This window comes from Sapajus apella, unplaced genomic scaffold, assembly GCF_009761245.1.
Source record: "Sapajus apella isolate SASKATOON/1434 unplaced genomic scaffold, GSC_monkey_1.0 scaffold112, whole genome shotgun sequence".
Taxonomy (NCBI): Eukaryota; Metazoa; Chordata; class Mammalia; order Primates; family Cebidae; genus Sapajus; species Sapajus apella.
In genome coordinates this window covers 4,649,384-4,666,449 of record NW_022437052.1, presented here as the reverse complement: position 1 = coordinate 4,666,449, position 17,066 = coordinate 4,649,384, and the positions used below count along the sequence as shown (strand labels likewise).

Here is a 17,066-nt window from a genome sequence, read left to right as displayed (position 1 = left end):
ACACGGATGGCGAGCCCCCCAGGACAGATGTGAATCACATCGCATGTGTTTGATGATTGCAGATCCGGGATGTGCAGGAAACACTGATGCCTCAAGTCCTGACCACGCTGGAGGAAGATTCGCAGATGGCGCGGCTGATCTCGTGCCGTATCATCAACACGTTCTTAAAAACCTTGGGCAGCATGTTTGATCCAGATAAACTCATCAAGATTTATCCTGGTAGGACATTTCTTTTGTTCACAGTATATGGTATACAGTTGGCCCTCCATATCCCTGGCTTCCATCTGCCTCCAGGGAGTCAGCCAGCCTCAGATCAAAAATATCTGAGGCTGGGCATGGTAGCTCACACCTGTAATCCCAGCACTTTAGGCAGGGGGATTGCTTGAGCCCAGGAATTTGAGATCAGCCTGAGCAACATAGTGGTACCCCATCTCAAGAAAAAATTTAAAAATTAGCCGGGGTTGGTGGCACATACCTATAGTCCCAGCTACTCAGAAAGCTGAGGCAGGAGGATCGCTTGAGCCCAGCCTGAACAGCAGAGCAAGACCCTGCCTTTAAAAGTGGATTTATGCATAATATGTATATATGTATGTGGCTACATATGTATATGTTGGTGCATATATATGTTTATACATACAATACAAACTTACATGTACATTTGTATATATAAATATGTATGTATTGGGGGGCAGAGTTCAATAGTTCCAAAAAGCAAAGCTTGAATTTGTTGAGCACCGAGTACAGCGTTGAACCCATGTGAAGGAAGTGTTGTGTGGACATTTGATTAGGCACTGAAAGTAATCTCAAGGCAATTTAAGGTGTGCGGGAAGATGTGTATGGGTTGTGTGTAAATACTATGCCTTTTTTTATCAGAGAACTGAGCATTTGACGATTTTGGTATCCTGGAGGAGGGTTCCTGGAACCAAACCCCACAGATACTGAGGGATGGCTGTATTTAAGTTTGACAGTGGTTTGTTTTATAGAAAAAAATAGAAAATGCTACTCTTTGACTTCTGTTGAAGTTGCTACTATGAGAACAAATAGCAGTGACAGATGAAATACCACAAATTAAATAACACAGCAAGAAGCAAGGCAGATGTCTCCGAACCAGCACTGATTGGGAGCAGCAAGGCTCAGCTTTCACATGGCTGGGAGTGGGGGCCTTTAAGGATTGCAGGGTCCCCCTAGAGCAGTGCCCACGGTGTAGGGTGGCTGGAGCTGCCTGTGGGGCAGACAGGACCAAGCCACCTGCAGCAGGACTGGGGCACAGCCTCAGTGTTGCTGCCTTCTGGTCCTCAAACCCCAAACCAACCCCTGGGGAGGGGAAAGCAGTGGTCAGCTTGAAGCCCTGGAAAAGAACACTGAGCAGAGTCATAAATTCAGAGAGGGCAGAGTCCCTCACTCAGGGGAACCTGCACACAAACCCCTCAGGACAGGGGTCCCCAACCACCCAGGCCATGGACCAGTACCTGTCCGGGTCCTGTTAGGAACCGGGCTGCACAGCAGGAGGTGAGGGGCGGGTGAGCAAGCAAAGCTTCATCTGTATTTACGGCTGCTCCCCTCTGCTCACGTTACCAGCTTAGCCATGCCTCCTGCCAGTTCAGCGGTACCATTAGATTCTCACAGGAGCAGAAACCCTACTGTGAACTGCACATGTGAGGGATCTAGGTTGGGTGCTCCTTATGAGAATCTAATGCCTGAGGATCTGTCACTGTCTCCCATCGCCTGCAGATAGGACCATCTAGTTGCAGGAAAACAAGCTCAGGGCTTGTTTTCTCCATGATCGTGAGTTGGAGAATCATCTGATTCTCTATCACAATATAGTAATCACAGAAAGTGCGCAGTAAATGGAATGCACTTGAATCATCACGAAACCATCCCTCACCCCCGACGCACAGAAAAATTGTCTTCCACGAAACCAGTTCCTGGTGCCAAAAAGGTTGTGGGCCGCTGCCTCAGAACACAGGAAACCCGGCGCCAAGGGCGGCCTCGCAACCAGCACGGGAGGGAGGCGCAGATAATAGAACCACCTCAAAGTTACCTTTTTAGAAGCATGTTTAAGATCCTCAAAAAGCCAAAAGAATAACATCCACTAAAAAACAAGTTGAGAAACAAGAAGGCAAGCAGGAATAAAGAACAGATGGATATGGAAACAATCTGCTAGAAATTCCAGAATAACATGGAATGGCACGCTCGCACTACTTTCAGGAAAGGAGCTACCCAGCCAGGGAGGAAGGAGATGGGGTGGATGGGAAGCGGCCACTTGGGCTTCCTGATTATCTAAACCTTGTGTTTATGCCAGAAGTGTTTAGCAGTTTTTAAAATATGGTTCTTACTAATTCCTGGAAATGAACCATAGTCAATGGAACTTCACACTCTCTGCATTGGGTCAACTCTAGACTGAACATGGCTGACAACAGAGTTAGTGAGTTGAAAGCCAGGAAGGTGAAATTCCCTGAGGACACAGGACAGAGAGGGGCTCGAGGCCTGGAGCTGGAGGGCCCACCGCATGGGCTGAGAGGCTCTTGGGCTTTTCTGAATCCCAGGAGACGCGAATGGAGGAGAGATGGTGCCTCAGAATTTGAATTATCAGGTTCAAAGTACACACAGTACTGGGCAGAAAAAGCGCCACCTGCTGAACTCTGAAGTCCGGGTGCCGTTCTCACTCGTTCTTTCAAGTTTGCTTTTCTGGTTTTATTGTTGTAGTAACAACAGCTTGTTCCCACGGGCTCGTTTGAATGAGTTTGATCAGTGCAATTTGTTGGGAGTTCGCTCACTCTTTAAAACAGGAGGCAGCAGAAAGACTGCACGTTTGGACTTCTGGGCCACAGCCTCCTGCATGGTGATTTTCACCACAAAAGGCTCCTTGAGAGGCTCCTTGCCAGCTGGTGCCAGCTCTGGGCTTCCCGGGGTGAAGTGCTAGATGAATCATGGCCTCCTTGGCCAGGAAGTGAAGGATATCCTGAGATGGGAGGTCAGGCACCCGAGCCTCCCGAGACAGACACAAACGCAAAGGGCAGACAGGCCCGTGTGAGCTGATTCCACCGGGCTTGGCCATGCATGAAGGGAACCCTGAAATGTTAGAAAGTGGACTTGCAGGCAGTCCGGGGAGCGACCCTCATAAGCACACAATAGCCAGCACTACTCTGCAATTCCACAGTCGGACAAGCCAGCGGGAAGCCTTGGAGGATCCCGTCATGCCCATAGACGTTTGCTGGTGGGCCAGCCGTGGGTGAGTTGAGTCTCTGACTCCATTCTTTCTCCCTGAGACTCATGTAGTGAGTGCACCCGCCGTGCAGGGCGGCTCCAGGTCTGGCACGGGTGATGCCTGGACATGCTCCTCAACTTCCTCCTCAGTCCTGTGTTTGGTGCCTGGAAGGCTCAGCACCCTAAGGGAGGCACCTGGCATCTCCCAGAAGTTAACCCAGCGGGTCCCACTTGTCTCAAAGCCTGGCTTGGTGGGGTGTCCTGAACTTTGGATGTTTTCATGCCTTTTGTTAGTCAGGAACGGCTTGCTGAGGGTAGATCATGCCCTCCGTGTATGAAAGCAGCAGAGACCCAGCCCACCTTCGCATCTGTGGCAGGAAGATGGGCCTCCCCTCCCAGCATTGTCCACCTCCAGGTGGTTTTGCAACTCAGTCATCTGCAAATCTCCAGATGATACACAAAGGGGGTGCTAAATATCTTTTTAAGATGATGTGGAAAAAGCATAAATTTGATAAAAATTGTACCCATTAACCTCATAAGTTTCTACCCATCAGGAAGGATTCTTCTGTTTTCAGCAGCAGAAAACTGACCACAGTAAGGGGTTGTCTGTCACTGGGTCCTCAGCTCTGCCCCAGAACCCATGGTGAGTGGGAGGGCAGGGTCAGAGCTGGACGGGACAGCCAGCTCTGGGATCTGAGCATCTGGGAGCCAGAGGTGGAGGGCCAGCAGGGAGGCTCAGGTCTGCTGCGCCCACAGGACAGGTTATTACGGGGGCCACAGCAGGGCCTGGGATGCCTCCACACTGTTGGCTGGGGTCCAGGGGGCCCAGGGCGCAGGAGCACCTCACGTGTGGCTCAGGATGCATGGAATCTCCCATGAGCTGTGGGTTTCCTAGGACCCCAGCACAGGTGCCCCACAGGAGTGAGAACTAAACACCTTTGTGGACGTTTAGATGTGAAATGTCTGCTCTAGACTCACACACCTGTCTCGTCCCATCCTTCCAGAACTCTTAAAGCGCCTAGACGACGTTTCCAACGATGTGAGGATGGCAGCTGCCTCCACCCTGGTGACCTGGCTGCAGTGTGTGAAGAATGCTGACGGAAAGGCCTACTATCAGAGCAGCGTCCAGTACCTGTACAGAGAGCTGCTCGTTCACCTTGACGATCCAGAGAGCACCATCCAGGACGCCGTTTTAGGTGAGACTCGGATGGCTCAGGCTGCGTTCTGATGCCTGCTTTCAGTGCCTGCCACAGGTCTCTGTAGCTGAACCATGTGACCAGCCACAGGGCCCTGGGGCACAGGAGGGGCCCTCAGCTCCAGCCTGGCACACCCTTGAACCCTTGTCTTTGTGGTGATGGCGGCTGACATTTCCTATAACAGAAATCAAAATTGAAAGCATTTTAGAACATTTGTGAATTGTTTAAAATAACAATAGTAAGCTCATTATATATTGACACAAATAACTTGTGTTTTTGAAAAATATTTTCCAAAACAAAATCATCTGCAAGAACAATTTTTACAAATCTCTTCAACGTGTAGCTTGATGGAAGACACTGGACTTTCGCATCTGCTGCACACCGTCAGTCATGATGTATATGGCTCTGGTTGAAATACGCAGAAAATAACCTGGCCTCACCTGTGGCTTCAGGTGTAGTTAGACAAGAGAAGAGTATTTTAATAGCTTTTTCAGATAGGCATGGGCATTCTTCAGTACCACGCCAACAGAACACAGGCCATCCCTTGAAGGTCACTCACAGTGTAGACTCCGAGGCCACACCCCGGAACCTCCCATGCTCAGCGGTTAAAATCCGCCGGTCCATCCCACACTTGGAATATAATGATTTTTTTAATATATATATTTTTTTCTTCTTTTTTTTGTGTGTAGTTTAATGTAATGATTTTGCTTTTTTAAAAAATAAAATTTGTATTTTTGATTTTTATGAGTACAAACAGTAGGTGTATATATTTATAAGGTACTTGAGATATTGTGATAGAATCATTCGGTGTGTGTGATCACATCGGGGAAATGGGGTCCCCATCACCTCAAACACTTACCCTTTCTCTGTGTTATGAATAATTCAATTATCTTTTAGTTATTTTTAAATGTGTTATAATTATTATTGACTATAGTCACCTTTTTGTGCTGTCAAATACTAGACATTATTCATTCTGTTTTTTGTAACCATTAACCATCCCTCCTCTCCCCACAGCCCCATTCCCCTTCCCAGCCTGTGGTAACTATCCTTCTGCTCTGTTTCCAAGAGTTCAGTTATTTTTATTTTTAGCTCCCACAAATGAGAACGTGCGGAATTTGCCCTTCTGTGCCTGACTTATTTCAGTTAACATAGCAATCTCCGCTTCTGTCCATGTTGTTAAAAATGACTGGATCTCATTTCTTTTATGGCATAATAGTATTCCACTGTGTGTATGCACCACATTTTCTTTCTCCATTCTCTGTCGGTGGACACTCAGGTTGCTTCCAAATTGTGGCTACTGGGAACAGTGGGGCAGTCAACGTGGGCGTGCAGATCCCCCTTCCATATACTGATTTCCTTTCTTTTGGGGATATGCCCAGGAGTGGGATTGCTGGACCGTATGGGGCTCTATTTTTAGTTTTTTGAGGAACCTCCAAACTATTTTCCATAATGGTTGCACTAATTTACATTCCCACCAACAGTGTGTGAGGGTTCCGTTTTCTCCACATCCTCACCAGTATTTGTTATTGCCTGTGTTTTGGATAAAAGCCATTTTAACTAAGAGGATGTCTCACTGTAGTTTTTATTTGCGTTTCTCTGAGGAGCAGTAATGTTGAGCACCTTTTCACATGCCTGTTTGTCATTTCTATGTTTGAGAAATGTCTATTGAGATCTTTTACCCATTTTTAATTGGATTATGAGATTTCCTCCTGTTGAGCTTCAGCTCCTCGTACATTCCAGTGATTAATCTCTCATCAGGTGGGAGATTGCAGGTACCTTCTCCCACCCATATCCTGTGGGCTGTCCCTTCACTCTGCTGATGGTTCCCTTTGTGGTGTGGAAGCTTTGGACCTGGTTATGCTAACTTTGCTTTTTGACATCATTTGGAAAACACTATGTGGATATTCCTGGCCTGGCTACGTCTCATTATGCCATGTCAGAAACTCGGATCTTCCTGGCATGGCTAGGTCTTGTTATGTGATGTCAGAAACTCGGATCTTCCTGGCGTGGCTAGGTCTCGTTATGCAATGTCAGAAACTGTTATGTGTGAGCACCAGTCTTAGAAGAGTCCAGGCTTGTGGTGGCAGAGACAGGCTTTGGATAATTCTGATTTTTTGTGTGAAAGCTTGACTTCTATCCTCAGCCACAAACACTGTTCGTTGTTCTGGGAGTGAGGGACTCAGGTCATTCACTTTCACGCTGTGCTCTACCAGATGCCCGCGTCAGCGCAGCCAGAGTTTGTGCACTGCTCGTCCCCGTCTGCCATTCTTCTCAGGAAAAGCGGCTCAGCCGTACAACCCTGGTCCTCAGTGAGCAGCAGGGCACCTGGTGCCCACTCGCCACACGTGTGCGCAAGCCACGTGCTTGAGGGTGAGTGTGGCAGGGGGCACAGGCCTAAGATGGCTGCTCCCGCATCTGCGCAGGTGTGAGCACGGTGACGAGCAGGCTGGGCATTTCTGCATGTGACTGCGAACCTCGCTTTGACTCACAGATCCCCTGAAGGGTCCCGGGGACCCCAAGGGCCTTGGAGCACATGTCAGGAGCTCCTGCCTTGAGTCGTGAATCAGCTTGTCTGCCAGTGAGGGAGTGCCCCAGAGGCCAATGCTCTCCGGGTTACAGAAAGAAGCTAGGAAGTGGAGTCTGATTGGAAATTATTTAAAAGGAGGACAGCAGCCGATGTTCAGGCCTCGCTGGGACAGCCCATCCCACCAGATCCACCTGGCGCCCCCAGCTCCCCACAGTCCCTGGCAACTCCCAGCCCTGCCCATGCCCTGCCAGCTCTCCTGCCCTGCATCACCCACTATCCACCCGAGTTCTGAGCCTCCTATAGCCTCAGCCTCAGCCTCACTCACCCTCAGGAACTTGCTCTAGGCCAAGGAGTCCAATGCCCCTGTGCCCCAGCTCATCCCGCAGCCCCGGCCCTCTTGTCTCCCCAGGACCACACAGGGCATCTCCCTACCCCAGTGTACAGTCCAGGCCATTCTTTCTCCTATCTTTAAAAAAACGAAACACAGATTCCCTGGACACTGCCCACTGCGTGTCCACCTGGCACTAGGCCACCTGGGAGCAGCCCACCCTACCCCTCCTGTAGGTCCTGGGCCCTTGGCAGGCATCAGCTACCATCCACCTGCTTGCACCTCTGAGCAGTGCCAGGCACAGCTGGCAGCCAGGTGCCCTCCTCTAGCTGTGTAATGCCTGGCCTCAGCCTCCTGGTCTTTGCTTCACCCATGCGGGCCTCTTGCTTCCCCTCTGCTGTGTCTCCACCACGCCCTCAGAGTGTCTGTCCTGGCCTTCACATAACCCTGTCCTCAGCTCCACACACAAGTGTGACTGCCTGATGTTGAACCCTGGGCCACTACCCACCCCCACCCTGCCTGCCGGGTCCCCCCACCCTCAGTGGCTTAGTGGTCATCTGTCCTTGAGACTGAAGGCAGAGACCTTGGGGTCCTTCTGGGCTCCCTCTTAGACACCCAGCAGAATCTGATCGGCTCCCTAACCACTCCAGCACCCCCCATCCCACCACTTCCTGCCTCCGCTAGACATGCCCAGCCTCCACCCCTGCAGCTCCTACTGCCCCCATCACACACATCACCACAAGTCCCCGACATGTTTGCCTTCCTGATTTCATTATCACCCACTGCTTCCTGATGAACCCGCCGTGAGCGTGGGTTCATTTCCTGCTGTGTCCGTGGTGCCTGGCCTGTGGGAGGTTTGCAGTCACTGCAGCAGGTGAATTGGCATCAGCAAATTGGATAAGGAAGTCATCTGTTTTTCTGAGCCTGTTTATTTGCTCCTGCAAGACCTGTTTCTAAGGCCAAAAGTGCCACCTGAAGACCCTGAAGGACATCATTTCATGGTCTGCCAACAACTGCCAGGAGGCAATTTTAAGTTCTTTGTGTCCAGTTGTGACTGCCGTGCACCGACACAGCAGCATCAGGTTTCTCGTATTCACATAGTGACTGCCATGCAGCTTCAGGTCACTTGAATCCACACTGTGACACAGGTCACTCGTATCCACACTGTGAGTGCTGTCCATCCGTCCAGCAGCGTCAAGTCACTTGAATCCACACTGTGACTCAGGTCACTCGTATCCAGCAGCGTCAAGTCACTTGAATCCACATTGTGACTCAGGTCACTCGTATCCACATTGTGAGTGCTGTCCATCTGCCCAGCAGCGTCAGGTCACTTGAATCCATATTATGACTACAGGGCACCCATCCGCAGCATCAGGTCACTGGTATCCACATTGTGACTACTGTGCACTTGGCCACCTGCATCGGACCATTTGTATCCACATTGTGACTCAGGTCACTCGTATACACATTGTGACTACTGTGTACCCACCCAGCAGCATCAGGTCATTTGCAAATGCTTTTACAGATGCTTGAACTTTCATACAAAGCTGATTTGCATGAGAAGTAAGATTGGTTAATGTTTATTTCTGGCATGTTCAAGGTGTTTTGCTGTTTTACAGAGGTCCTCAAGGAGGGCAGCGCCTTGTTCCCAGATCTCCTGGTAAGGGAGACAGAGGCCGTCATCCACAAACACCGCTCAGCCACCTACTGTGAGCAGCTGCTGCAGCATGTACAGGCCGTGCCAGCCACGCAGTGACCACACCCTTGTCCCCACCTGAGCCGGCATTTGTGGCCTTTAAACCTCATAAACAAGGTACCTCTGTGCCAGCAGTGAGACTGTGACAGCAAGAATGTACTCCCCAGGAAACCTGCCCGGTCTTCCCCTGGAATAACAGCCTCTGAGAGGATTCTGCATTTTATGTTATTTGTTCAGTTCATCGAGAGGTCGCCCCAAAGTCTACAGCTGATTTGAAATTAAAAGTAAGTTGCAACTGCTCCCTCTGCAGCCAAATCAGCATTGTCTTGGTTTTTAAGCCTCATGTGCGCAGCTGGGTTCATGGATTATCAGTTCCATCCTGCTTAGATGCCCACCAAGAAAGTTTTTACCTATCTAACAAAAAAGAAAAAAGCCAAAGTGATTAGAAGACATGAATGAAATCTCTTTTTGGGTTCTGTCTCCTGAAATTTAATGGTGAACAGACTAAAAAGAATTGGAACAACTTACCAGTTAGATTTCTCCTGTTTTAAATATACCAGAACTTTAAAGGTTATCTATCCAGTTGCCATATATTTTAGGTCAGTAATGCTAACAGTGTTGAAAACAGAGTAATTTGATATAATTTTGGTTGCCCCTCTAGGTAGCAAGAAAGGAAAATTGTATTTCCCTCTCGCACATTCTACACCCAAGTGCCTAAAAGATCTCACTTTAAGTGGATTTTGTTACTGTAAGCCATTGTGTTCACACAAGGGGGAAATGCTGTGTATATTTTCCAACAATTAAATGTTAACATTTATACTTTCACTTTTGAAAATTTAATTAAAAATATTTATTATAATGATTGTATATGCCTGACTTTGTGGGTTGGTAGGTAACTAACCGACATGTCAGGCAGGAACCCCAGCCTAGAGCATTTTAGGGTTCCTCTAAGGGCTCTCGTAGTGCCCCCTCTGGACACCAGGGGGCAGGAGCTCCTAACACGTTAGGGCAACACCCTCGGTGAGGAGGGCACATAGGCCTCATCTTGAGAGGGGCTGAGCGTCAGGGTGAGGCCAGGTCAGCCTTGGGGGGGGCATCAGGGTGGGGGCAGGTCTGCCTTGGGGGGACATCGGGGTGGGGGCAGATCAGCCTTGGGGGTTTTCAGGGTGGGGGCAGGTCTGCCTTGGGAGGAGGGCATCAGGGTGGGGAGGAGGTCAGCCTTGGCGGGGGCGTCAGCATAGGGGCAGGTTAGCCTTGGTTGGTGACTGGAATGTCCAGGTACAGAGAGGTCAGTCTGGATGGGGGATGGTTTTAGGGTTGGTGGAGATCAACCTTGGAGGGGGGATTTGTCCAGGTGGAGAAAGGTCACCTTTGGGTTTGTCTGGGTCGAGGAGGTCACCTGTGGGGGGGGGATGTAAGGGAGGGGAGGTTAGCCTTGGGGGGTGTCAGGGTGGGCAAAGATCAGCTGTGGGGATGGCTGAGGTGTCCGGGTTGGGGAGGTCAGCATGTGTGGCTGTGCCTGCCCCATGGACTCATCGCCTGCCCTAGACACCCTCGCCACCCTCTGGTCCCCTTCAGAGTTGCGCCCTCATGCCTGCTCCCTGCATCAAGCTTCTGTAACTGGTGGCCAGAGTGATTTCAGGTGCCCTCAGGGGTGGTCCTCCATCTGTTCCTTGTGTGCTCTCTGACCTCTGTGGCGCCTGCCATGTCCTTGAAGGGCCCTTCAGGGCCCCTGGGTCGGTGGTCCTCAGTGGTGACGGAGCCAGCAGCAGCACGTTGCGGCGCATCAGCCCAGACCTGCTGATGGAGGGACAAGTGGGCCACAGTCGGCCTTGCAGATGATTCTGAGGCTGTGGCCTGGGAGGACCCCCACCTGTGTACCATGCTGCTCCTATCCAGCTTCCATCCAGCATGAGACTCTGTTGTCTTTGTCACAAGAATGGCAGAGGGCTTGCCCCAAAGGACACACATGTGGAGGAGCCCCTTGAACCCCCCGGACACAAGTACACCTAACCCTGGCTGTCCCTCGCCCTGCATACTGGGGCCACAGCATGGGAGGAGATATCAGCACTGCCGCCCCATCTCTACACATCTTTAAAGGGAGCTCCCAGGGATCTGGCACGTCCACAGGTGCATGTGTTCAGAGAAAGATGGAAACCCAGCCTACAAGTGTTCATAGACACCAGAGAGGCAATACGTCCCTCTCCAATTAGTTCTTTGAAATTTTTATAGGCCAGGAATGGTGGCTGACATCTATAAATTCTAACACTTTGGGAGGCTGAGGAGAGAGGATCACTTGAGCCCAGGAGTTCAAGACCAGCCTGGGGAACAGAGGGAAAACCCGTCTCTACCAAAAATTTTTAAAATGAGCCAGGTATAGTGGTGGCTCATGCCTGTAATCCCAGCACTTTGGGAGGCCAAGGTGGGCAGATACTTTGAGGCCAGGAATTCAAGACCAGCCTGGGCAACATTGGGAAACTGTGTCTCTACAAAAAAAATTATTTAAATGAGTCTGGGCATACTGGTGCACACCTGCAGTCCCAGCTACTCAGGAGGATGAGACGGGAGAATCACCGAAGCCTGGGAAATCCAAGCTACAGTGACCCAAAATTGCACCACTGCATTCCAGCCTGGGCAAGGGGAGTAAGACCCTGTCTCAAAAAGTAAATGTTTATAAATCATATATGAATGGATTAACATATACTTTTTGTCTTGCTTCTTTCACTCAGCAGTTTTGAGGTCCATCCATGTTGGATGTCCATCAATAGTTCATTCCTTTTTTGTTGCTGCATAATATTCCATTCTATAGATATGCCACAGTGTGTTCACCCACTCAGCTGTTGACATGATTTTGAGCTTTTTTCAGGTTTTGGCTATTACAAATAAAGCTGCTTTAAACATTTGTATACAAGTCTTTGTATGGATTGGTACTTTCATTTCTCTTGGGTAAACATCTAGTAAAATGGCAGTCATGGAAAATGTGTACTTAATTTTTAAGAAACTGTGAATCTATTTTCCAGAGTGGTTGGACCATTTCTGCCAGTCCTGTGCAAGAATTCCAGTTCCAGGGCCGGGCGCGGTGGCTCAAGCCTGTAATCCCAGCACTTTGGGAGGCCAAGGCGGGTGGATCACGAGGTCAACAGATCGAGACCATCCTGGTCAACATGGTGAAACCCCGTCTCTACTAAAAACTACAAAAAAAACTTAGCTGGGCATGGTGGCACGTGTCTGTAATCCCAGCTACTCAGGAGGCTGAGGCAGGAGAATTGCCTGAACCCAGGAGGTGGAGGTTGCGGTGAGCCGAGATCGCGCCATTGCACTCCAGCCTGGGTAACAAGAGCGAAACTCCGTCTCAAAAAAAAAAAAAAAAAAACGAATTCCAGTTCCTCCTATATTTGCCAACACTAGCTACATCACTTTTTAATTTTAGCCATTCTAATAGGTGTGTAGTCATATCTCATTATGGTTTTAATTTTCGTTTCCCTATGGTTTTAATTTGCATGTCTAATGATGCTGAGCATGTTTTCATATGCTTATTTGCCATCTTTATATATTTTTTGGTGTAGGGTCTTTTTAAATATTGACATAGTTTGGCTGTGTGTCCCCACTCAAATCTCACATTGAACTGTAATTCCCAATGTTGGAGAAGGGACCTGGTGGGAGGTGATTGGTACATGGGGATGGATTTCTTCCTTGCTATTCTCATGACCGTGAGTTCTCATGAAATCTGGTTGTTTGAAAGTGTATAGCACCTCCTCCTTCACCCTCTCTCTCCTGTCACCATCTGAAGACATGCCTGCCTCCCCTTCACCTGCTGCCATGATCGCAAGTTTCCTGAGGCTTCCACAGTCATGCAGAACTGTGAGTCAATTAAACCTCTTTTCTTCATAAACAACCCAGTCTCAGGTAGTTCTTTATGGCAATGTGAGAACGGACTAACAAATACCTTGCCCATTTAGACAAAACTGTGTTGTGTTCTTCTTGAATATTGAGAATTCTTCATATATGCTAGGTACAAGTCCTTTGTCTCATATATATATATATATGCAAAATTTTATAATATTTGCAAATATTTTCTATCATTTTATAGCTTTTCATTCTTTTAACAATGTCTTTTGAAGAATATAAGCTTTTTATTTTGAATGAAGTCTAATTTATCAATTTCTTTTTTCATGGATTGTGCTTTCGGGGTTGTATCTAAGAAATCTTTGCGTAACCCAAGGACACAAAGGCTTCAGTTCCTGAATTTTAACAAGCTCAAAAAGCTGTTGTCGCCAGGCACAGTGGCTCAGGCCTGTAATCCCAGCACTTTGGGAGGCTGAGGTGGGGAGGTCACTTGAGCCCAGGAGTTTGAGACCAGCTTGGTAATCATGAGGAGACCCTGTCTCTACAAAAAAAAAAAAAAATTAAAAGGCATGTTGGTGCATACCTGTAATCCCAGCTACTCAGGAGGCAGAGGTGAGAGGATCTCTTGGGCCTCGGAGGTTGAGGCTGCAGTGTGCTATGATTGCACCACTGCACTCCAGCCTGGGCAATCGTGCAAGACCCTATTTCAAACAAACAAGCAAAAAGCTATTATCATAGGCCAGGCCCAGTGGCTCATGCCTGTAATCCCAGAACCTTGGGAAGCCAAGGGCTGGTTGATCACTCAAGGTCAGGAGTTCAAGACCAGCCTGGCCAAGAGAGTGAGATCCCATTTCTATTAAAAATACAAAAATTAGCCAGGCGTGGTGGCAGGCGCCTGTATCCCAGCTACTCAGTTTGAACCCAGGAGATGGGTGTTACAGTGAGCCAAGACTGCGCCACTGCACTCCAGCCTGGGTGATAGAGTGAGATTCCATCTCAAAAAAAAAAGGTATTGTCGTAAAATAACTCATCTATTTGCTCTTAAATACACTGTGATTCAAAGGCAAGTTCCACTCCCCTCTGTAATCCCCTTTCTGTGACCTAAATGAAGATCTGAGGTTACTCGAGGGTGGGAATTAGTTAGTTGAAGAAAAAACACTCACCTTTTTGTAGCCAAAGAGAGCCTTCTATATCCGTATGGATGGTCTCCAAAACAGATTGTTAATTTTAAAAAGCAAGGAACACAACTTTGTGAATTGAATACCTCATCTGTAAAAGGAAGCGGAAGGGAGCTGCCTATTTTGCTTACATGCATAAAAAATTTCTGGAGGAGACAAAAGAAACCAGCTGAACAGTGAGGCCTCTGGAGAGGAGACCTGAATGCCTCAGAGACTGGAGTGGGAGTCCAGTCTTTACTTCTTGGTACCATGGAATTTACTTTCTAATGCACATAGTTATTACCCAGTCAAAAACAACTTGGCTGAGACTAACCTGTAATCAGAAACCTCACTGACACCTGATGCTGTTCTTAGCTCACAAGACAGCACACCTGTTTCTTCTGTATCGCACACTCCTGTCCCGGGGAAGGGTGTTCAGGATGTCAAAGCAAAAGCTTATTGGAAAGTTGTCTTGGGAGAAGTGCGGTGGCTCATGCCTCAGACCTCAACACTTTGGGAGGCTGAGGCAGGAGGACTGCTTGAGCCTGGGAAGCGGAGGCTGCAGTGAGTTGTGATGGCACCATTGCACTCCAGCCTGGGTGACAGAATGAGACCCCATCTCAATACAAACAAACTAAAATTGTCTTACTGAGAAATGAAAATGCAGAGACTTGTAACCAAGCACTCACAGCAACTTTATTCTAGCCGCAAAAAGAAATCTTTGAAAAAAACTCAAATGTCCATCGGCAGTCATGAATGTATAAACAAACTGTAGTCTATCTATACAACAGAATACAATTCTGCTATAAAATGATAAGGGCATACTGCAACGTGGATGGCTCTCGCAGACATCAGGCCAGCAAGAAAAGACTGCATCTCATATAATTTATATGGATTCTAGAACAAGCAAAACTGTTCTACAGTACTTTTTTTTTCTTTGAGACAGGGTCTCACTCTGTCACCCAGGCTAGAGGGCATTGACACCAGCAGCCTCGACCTCCCGAGTTCCATCAATCCTCCCACCTCGGCCTCTGGAGTAATTGGGACTGCAGACACACACCACCATGCCAGGTTAATTTTTTCATTTTTAGTAGAGACGAGTTCTCTCTATGTTGCCCAGACTGGTCTTAAACTCTTAGGCTGAAACAATCCTCCTACCTCGGCCTCCCAAAGTGCTGAGAGGACAGGTATGAACCGCTGTGCCCAGCCTACAGTCCTTTGTAAGTCCCTGAATCAATGATGACTATACGGAGATTCATCAGATCATATTTATTATATTATTCTATTTGTGTATGTGTGAATTCTGCATGAGTTTTTCATAATGAAAAATGTCCAACTTCAAAAACAGTCACCGGGCTGAGCATGGAAGGCACAGGGGCAGCCTGAGAACATATTATATTATTCTCTTTACTTGTGTATGTGTGAATTCTGCATGAGCTTTTCACAACGAAAAACATCAGACTTCAAAAACAGTCACCTGGCTGAGCGTGGAAGGCACAGGTCAGCCTGAGTGCTCTCAGAGGCTCTCCAGGCGGGAGCAGGCCGGGCGGTGTCCCTTTTACTGAGCGCTTGCCTTTCCACTACCAGCTGCCTCCTCACCAGCCTGAGAACTTAAATTTTCTCTAAAGATAAATCTTTCATCCTAGACAGAGTAAATCAGGCAAGAGAAAGAAATAAAAGGCATCTAAATTGGAAAAGAAGTCAAATTATTCCCATTTGCTGATGATATGATCATATATCTAGAAAACCTTCCAGCAAAAAACTCTTAAATAAGATGAATGCAGTTAAGCTGCAGAGTACAAAATCAATGTACACAAATCAGTAACATTTCTATACATCAATAATGATCTAGTTAAGAAAGAAATCAAGGCAATCCCATTTATAATAGCTACAAAAAAAATAAAATGCCGGCCGGGCGCGGTGGCTCAAGCCTGTAATCCCAGCACTTTGGGAGGCCGAGGCGGGTGGATCACGAGGTCAAGAGATCGAGACCATCCTGGTCAACATGGTGAAACCCCGTCTCTACTAAAACTACAAAAAATTAGCTGGGCATGGTGGCACGTGCCTGTAGTCCCAGCTACTCAGGAGGCTGAGGCAGGAGAATTGCCTGAACCCGGGAGGCGGAGGTTGTGGTGAGCCGAGATCGCGCCATTGCACTCCAGCCTGGGTAACAAGAGCGAAACTCCGTCTCAAAAAATAAATAAATAAATAAATAAATAAAATGCCAAGGAATAAGTTTAAGAAAGTGAAAGATCTCTACACGGAAAACCACCAAACACTGATGAAAGAAATTGTAGATCACACAAACAAATGGAAAAACATCCCATGCTCATGAATTAGAAGAATTAATATTGTTAAAATGTCCCTGTTGGTTGGGCATGGTGCCTCATGCCTATAATCCCAGATACTTGAGAGGCTGAGGCAGAAGGATGGCTTGACCCTAGGAGTTTGAGACCAGCCTGGGCAACACAGCAAGACATCATCTCTTAAAAAAAAAAAAAAAGAATGTTTTTTAATTAGCCAGACACTTTTGCATGCTCCTGTAATCCCAGCTAGTCAGGAGGCTGAGGCAGGAGAATCACTTGAGCCCAGGGATTTGAAGCTGCAGTGAGCTATGATTGTGCCACTGCACTCCAGCCCGGGTGACGGAACAAGGCCCTACGTCTTAAAAAAAAAAAAAAAAAAAAAATTTTTCAGGTTTTTTCAGGGGGGAGACCGGGGTTCAATTCCCCCACAAAAAAAAAAAAAGAAAGAAAAAACTGTCCAAATTGCCCCATATTCAGTGCAACCTGTCAGATACTACCAATGTCATTTTTCACACAATTAGAAAAAACAATCCTAAAATTCATTAAATCCAAAAAGAGCCCAGATAGCCAGAGTGGAAAGAATAAAGAAAAAAAAGAACAAAGCTGGAAGTATCACATTATCTGACTTTAAATTATATAACCAAAACAGCATGGTACTGGTCTAAAGATAGACACAGAGATCAACAGAGCAGAATAGAAAACCCAGAAATAAAACCGCATATTTACAGCCAGCTGATCTTTAGCAAAGCCAACAAAAACATACTTTGGGAAATAAACATTCTTTTCAATAAATGGTGCTGGGA

General features: G+C 47.7%; 1 protein-coding gene across 3 annotated transcripts in view; it reads left to right on the top strand.

Annotated features, from left to right (window-relative positions):
* DNAAF5 (dynein axonemal assembly factor 5) overlaps positions 1–9,813 on the top strand; it is a 70,266-nt gene extending 60,453 nt beyond the window's left edge. For 2 of the 3 annotated variants that reach the window (XM_032259908.1, XM_032259907.1), the window contains exons 11-13: positions 63–219; positions 4,212–4,403; positions 8,878–9,813. In XM_032259908.1, coding sequence (XP_032115799.1) covers positions 63–219; positions 4,212–4,403; positions 8,878–9,014 — 486 coding nt within the window. In that variant the 3' untranslated portion in view covers positions 9,015–9,813. The remainder of the gene's footprint in view (positions 1–62; positions 220–4,211; positions 4,404–8,877) is intronic. The other variant, XR_004263220.1, reaches the window with a different exon arrangement.
* The last annotated feature ends 7,253 nt before the right edge of the window (positions 9,814–17,066 follow it).